The following is a 6,044-nucleotide window of genomic DNA, read 5'->3' on the forward strand; positions in this document are numbered from 1 at the left end:
CCAGTTTATTGATTGAGGTTGGGTCTCACTAACTTTTTGCCCCAGATTCTCTTAATCTCCACTCCTAAGTAGCTGGGACTACAGGCATGAGCTGTTATGCCTGGTCCACATTCTTAACAATCGTGTAATGATGCTAGACAGGAAGTTGAGAACAGTATGAAGTTTTAAGAGGACCAGCGTGACTGCTGAAGGTGACATGAATTCAAGGGGAGTATGAAGAGTCAGACGGCCCACTGTGAGAGGGCTGTGGGTGTGCTGGGGATCATGGGGAAAAGAAGGTGACAGACAGGTCAGAGGTACTTGAAGAATGGGCAAGACTGCTCATCTACTGAATGTTGGGTTTTGGAAACAAGAGTAATTCTAAAATGCTGAGCCTAGCAAGGGAACTGCATGGGAATGTCCAAGGCAACTGCTGCTGTCCAAGGGAGAGTTGTGCTGCCTGGGGATCAGACAGTGATACTGCCTGGCACCATAGCCATTCATCATTTGCAAATGAGTTGTATGATCCTGTGCAACCTCTGGATCTCATATTTTCATGTATAAAATGAAAGTATTGAACTAGAATGTGTAAAACAAAAAGGGATGTCCTCTTCTGGAAGGGGTAGGAGGTCATCTCCCCATCCCCAGGGCCTATATGGGAACCTGGTAATAACCCTGCCTATAGGTTACACCAATGGAGGCCCCATCTGGGACTACTTAATTCAGACTCTGAAGCAGGAGTAGTTTTGGGTCTGTACAGATGATGGCGTCAATGGGCAGCTGTCTGAGAAAACTTGCCTGGGAGCCTCCAGGTAGCCAGTTGAAAACCATTAGGCTAGATGAGGGCTGGGTTTCCTTCTGGGCCTAGGTGCTTGTACTGGGATTTGGTGACTGGGACTTGGAGACAGGCCTCTCTTTTCATGTTCCATCTCCCAACCAACCAACCCAAAACTCCTCATTACAGAGGACCAGTACCAGGGTTCCTCAACCATGAACTATTGACATTTGGCCAGGATAGTTCTTTGTTGTGGGTTTCTCCTGTGCATTGTGGGTGTTTAGCAGCATCTCTGGTCTCTACTACTAGATACCAGTAATCAAAAAAATAAAAGTCTCCAGACACTGCCAAATGTTTATGGGGGTGCCAACCCCCCACACCTGTTAAGAGTCCTTGTGACACATTGAGAATGTCTGGTTGGTTCTGCTCTCTCTAGTTACAGACAGAGGCCAGGCAAGGATGGAGAATATCATACAGCAAGTTTAGTTGGGCACAGCAAAAGGGGAGGCCAGGGCTACACAATGTTAACATAGTGGAGGACAGTGTGCCAGCAGGCTGACGGATGTAGTCTCACTCTGAGGGAGGGTGTTTTCCAGAACCCTCATTCCTGGATTCCCAATCAGTCATAGGAGGACCCAGAGCAGCTTCCCAGAAGGGGGTGTGGGAGTGGGGGTGGTGTGTGGAGGGGATTCTTTCCTTCTGTAGATAATTTCCTGGCATCATCCTAGCCCTATCTGATTGGTGGAGGACTGAAGGGGAGGAACTTTCCAGTTGTGGGTGTCTGGGTTCCTGGAGGCCATCTGACTCTGGGATTGATCGCAGTAATGTCTGGATTTTAGGGTCTGGAAGATTGAGTCTTTGGGGATGCAACGAAGAGGTTGCTTGTCTCCCCTTCCCCAAGGACTGTGGAAGTTGTGGGGTACACACTCTTTACAGACGGGGTGGGAGGGGGGAGATTGTCAGTATCTTCATAAGTCACCTTTTGCTTGGAGGTGGCGAGATCTGAGGGAGGACAGGAGAGTCAGGAAAGGACTGGGAGGAAAGAGGGAGGATGGAAAGGTACGGGGAGGGACAGTAGGCAGAGAGGCGGTTTCCCCTCTGCGGACCCATGACTTACTCCACCTGTAGGCTCAGAACACCCAGAAGCAGGACAGCTCCAAAGATGGATAAGAGCAGAATCCTAGTTTCCCACAGGTCGTGACTTCCTGCAGGGAACCCAGGGGGCAGTGGATAATCCTGGGGACCACAGTTGCTGACACAAGGGGAGACTGAGGACTTGGGGATCTGGATGGGACTGGGCTGAGGTGGGGAGTAAGGACCTGGGAGGCAACGCTTTCTGGGCCAACAGGACATCTCAGTGCCCAGACAAGTGGAGCAGTTGTACAGGATGGTGCTGCCCCCTGCAGGAGACATCAGAACAGAGCTGTAAGGGGAAGCCCAGGCTTTCCATCCTTCTAGCTACCCAGCTTCCTTCCTCAGCAGCCCTGCTCTCCGGTGGAAGGATCCACCCTTTTGTTTTTCTACTCACGGCAGGCTGGAGCACAAAGAGCTGAAATGAAAGACAAGGAAATGATGGTGGTGGATAAGTCTCTCAGCCACACACCACTTTGTCCCAAACACTAGGCACCCCTTGGTGTCCTTCCCCATCAGTACCTTCCCTGGTGTACTGGGGGATCTTGGTCTTCTGGAGCCATTGCCAAAACAGAAGGAGTGAGGAGAAAGACCCTTTGATTTCTAGGGAGGCAGAGCACAGTTGTATTGCCCTGGGCCTCAGCAGTACCAGTGCAGCCCCATCCCCGAACCCCGGCCCCCTCCTTGATCAGCCCTCCAGTTACCACTGCCCTCTACCCTGTCCAGCCTCCCATCTCCCGCCTTGGTATCCTCCCAAGCACCAACGTTTCATCTTCCCTTTGACCTCACCCATGACCCTTAGGACTCTGTGAGTCTTCTCTGTTACTTTGTTCATGGTCACCTCATCTGTGGAAATGGGCAAGGAGCAGTGATTCTCTACCCAGCCCAGAAGGAAGTTCTGGGGTCTCTTCTGCTTTCCTGGGATCCAGAGTTCTCCCAGAGGAAGAGTCCAGTGCGTCCAAAGAGGGCTGTGGACTGAGGCAATAGCTGAGGGGGCACAGCTAGAAAGTCAGTCACATAGTGACTTGCCTTGGGGCATGAGGTGACTATTGCTGGGTCTGACTCTGGATATCTGTTCTTACCTAAGGCAAATGCTGAGAAATCTGGGGAAGTCCATTCCTTCCACTGGGCCTCCATCTGGCTGCTAAGTCGAGCTAGGCGACCAGGCAAGTCATGGGCTGGAAGGCGACAAAAAATACAGGCCTGGGCAACTGCCAGGGAAAGCCCACCTAGAGCCAGTACCCACATGAGGCTTGCTGGGGGATGGGGTGGGAGCTGGCCCCACCTGGGCTAGGAAAGCCTCAGAATGCACTGTGATTTTTGGTTCCAGTCCTCTGCCTGGGAAGTTCTAGAGTGTTCCATAACAATGCCACTGCTCCATCCTTGGCTGGGGTAAAGCTGGGGCCCCAGGAACTTGGGACCAGAAGAAGACTTGTCTAGTAGCAGAGGAACAGAGAAAGCAGGGTTTCTTTGCAAGGGGGACAGTGATCTTTACAAGTCTGTGGTTCCAAGAGAAATTTTATTTTTCTTCTTGTAAGTCATCAGTGATAAATAATGAGTGACAGTGAAGAAGTTATGCATGTATATCCCATCCACTCAGAGACCACGAAGTCCCATTTTTTCCCATATCCTCACCTACTATATCAACTCTTCATCTCTTCTGTCTGCCCAGGGAAACCCTGGTCCTTCTCTGACTGTATCCTAGCACCAGGCCCATAGTGGCCTCAGTAACCAAGGGTTTCCTATAAGTCTCAGAGGCACAGCTAAGCCCAGTGACTTCTTTTACCTCTCATAGGAAGATCCTAGTGACTCAAACCCAAACAGGCCCCTCCTGTTTATGTGGTGACGTGGGCACATAAATGTACACACACACACACACACACACACATCCTGTGATTAAACTAAACCTCAAACTATTCACACACATACCACAGATACACCTATGCCAGAACAGTTGCTGGGCAACCGTAAACAGGCCTGGACATGCAGAAACCACAGAAGGATCATCGTGTAGACACCGTGGTCAGCAATACAGATGGGAGCCAGGATGCCAGGGACCCATGCATTAGTCAGATACACTGGCTGACGTGACATGCACATACACATGAAAGAAGGCCAGGATCACCTTCTCCATGGCCAGCCCCTACACTATCAGATCCTTTAAAACACTTGGAGTTCCAGAGGGGTGCTCCAGGCCCTTGCTAATGGGAATTTTCTTAACTCCCTATGTCAGCCTAGGGTAAGTGGCTTTTCTGTTTCCTAGGAAACAGTGACTTGGAACATAGCGAAGAACCCTACCTTTCCATGTTCCAGAGTGTTCTGGCCTCTCATTGGTCAGGCCAAGCCACACAGTTCCAGGAGGGGAAGCCATAGTTAAGGAGACCATATTAGGGCAATCAGAAGTATCCCCTTTCCCTAGAACTCAGTGTCCCTCAAGAGTTCTGCTAGGTTTAGCCTGGACAAAGAGGTGTTCATCACTTTTTCAGACCCCTGAATACTGAGCTTCAACCAAGGAGACACTGGAGAGCCCCAGCCTCAGCCACCAACAAGCCAGAGAACCGTCACTGCCCTCCAAGGATGAGCACCAGTCCAGACCATCTGGTCTGCTTGTGAGTCTTCATGGGCTAAGTTTGGGAATTCCAGCCCACATCTCTACTCCAGTCAGGTGCAGTGGGACCCCTGACTTTCATAGCTTCATAGTTAGTTCTTTTGGCTCCTTGATTCCCTTTCTTTCCCACGATCAAACTGAAATCAGTGCCGGACAAAGCGTAGAGATCTTGAGTTGAGCAGGTCTTCAGGGTCAGGGAAAACAGAATCAAGGCGGAAGCCATGCTCCAGAGCTACCCGCAGGACTTCCTCCAGGAAGCTGGGTGTGCTGACCACCTCCCGCTGCTCTCCTGGACCCCCAGTCCACAGTGGCTGCAGCCCCAGTCTTCCATACTCCACCTCTGGGAGTTCTGAGGGGCGAGGGGCCCACTCTAGACGAAAATGTGGGCCTCCCTCTGCCCTGTCCCCATTAGCCACACCAAACCGAGCCATCATGGCACTCAGACACTCAGAGTCAGTGCAGAAGAGGTTAGCTCGGAAGGTGTCTACCTGGACGGAACTCAGCTCATAGTGGTGTGGGCCCCTGCGAGCAGAGAAGTGCACCAGACGGGGGCTAACATCTATATCTGCATGGAGCAGGGCAGCTGTGGGTACAGGGGTTCCCCGAGAGGCCTCCAGTTCCCGCAAGGCATCCAAGAGAGGCCGGATCTGGTAGAAGTCAGCCTCTGCCCTGAGAAGTGCTGTCTCTCCATACCCACGGGGCAGATCCAGTCGGCCTAGCCTCAGGAAATTGAGGATGTGCCGGAAGGCTTTGCCATCCCTGTCGATGAAGTAGTGGCCGCTTCCTTGGGGGTTAAGATTGGGAGGCATGGGCGTGCCTGGCCTAAACATGGCCCCCAGCATGGAGTCTGGGAAGCGGGTCAAGGTCTCCAACGTAGTGGAATATAGCGTGCCCCCCACATTCAGGGTCACGGGGCCCCCAAAGGAAGGGGGCGAAGAGGACACAGGGGGAGGGGAAATTTTGGGAGGTACACAAGACAGAGAGAGAAGGAAAGGTAGAACTTCCTGGGTGCAGAATTGGGTAGTAACGTTCAGACTCTCTGGGTTGGAGGCACAGGGTGGAGTACGAAACAGCAAGGTTTGTAGCTCACCCCAGCTACTTTGATGGTGGTTGTGGTCTTCGGGGCACAGAAGTCCTCGAAAGGATGAGACAACAAATGAAAAAAGCACAAGGCAGCCAGAGAGAAGGGTCCAGACGTATCTGATTCTGCGTGGTCAGCGATTCCCTTCTGTGGTCTTCAGCCAGCGGGTTTCCGAAATCCAACCAGCAGGTGACGGTGGCGAGCACAGGGCAGACTCTGAAGAATCACCTTCCGAGTTTCTGAGCAGATCGCTGTCGCTGTAGGCGAGTCCACGCAGGGATTCGGAGACCAGTCAGAGGCTGGGCCAGGCTCCGGGTACGGGCCCCAGGAGATGGAGGCGCAGCTGATCAGAGAGGATGGAGAACCTCCTGGTATCTGCTGGGAACCGAAGATGCACGCTCTGTCCAGCTGGGAGGTTCCGGGGTCTGTGATGGAAGCAGCCAGGAGTCTCGGGATTTGGGCGCCGACGC

At 52.4% G+C, this 6,044-nt stretch overlaps 2 protein-coding genes across 2 annotated transcripts; both read right to left on the reverse strand.

Moving 5' to 3' along the window:
- Positions 1–1,207: 1,207 nt before the first annotated feature.
- On the reverse strand, positions 1,208–3,261 carry Tmem95 (transmembrane protein 95). The gene is made up of 5 exons (XM_074047012.1): positions 2,968–3,261; positions 2,675–2,761; positions 2,408–2,488; positions 2,283–2,303; positions 1,208–2,196 (listed from the first exon to the last, which is right to left on the reverse strand). Exons 1-5 carry the CDS (start codon positions 3,131–3,133, stop codon positions 1,868–1,870), a joined length of 684 nt encoding a protein of 227 aa, XP_073903113.1. The 5' UTR covers positions 3,134–3,261; the 3' UTR covers positions 1,208–1,867.
- Positions 3,262–3,385: 124 nt separating this feature from the next.
- Positions 3,386–5,479, reverse strand: Kctd11 (potassium channel tetramerization domain containing 11). The gene has a single exon (XM_020151179.2). The coding sequence runs from the start codon at positions 5,333–5,335 to the stop codon at positions 4,637–4,639; it is 699 nt and encodes a 232-aa protein (XP_020006768.1). The 5' UTR covers positions 5,336–5,479; the 3' UTR covers positions 3,386–4,636.
- Positions 5,480–6,044: the final 565 nt, after the last annotated feature.

Source organism: Castor canadensis, chromosome 11 (genome assembly GCF_047511655.1).
Source record: "Castor canadensis chromosome 11, mCasCan1.hap1v2, whole genome shotgun sequence".
Taxonomy (NCBI): domain Eukaryota; kingdom Metazoa; phylum Chordata; class Mammalia; order Rodentia; family Castoridae; genus Castor; species Castor canadensis.

Bases quoted from the DNA above. Each gene is read 5' to 3' on its own strand.
- Tmem95 (XM_074047012.1), bottom strand. From the start codon at position 3,133: ATGTGGGTACTGGCTCTAGGTGGGCTTTCCCTGGCAGTTGCCCAGGCC. The intron at 2,304-2,407 runs GTACTGATGGGG...CTTTCATTTCAG, and splicing joins CCCCCAGTACACCAGGGAAG to CTCTTTGTGCTCCAGCCTGC. The intron at 2,197-2,282 runs GTGAGTAGAAAA...AAGGATGGAAAG, and splicing joins TCTTTGTGCTCCAGCCTGCC to CCTGGGCTTCCCCTTACAGC.
- Kctd11 (XM_020151179.2), bottom strand. From the start codon at position 5,335: ATGCTGGGGGCCATGTTTAGGCCAGGCACGCCCATGCCTCCCAATCTT.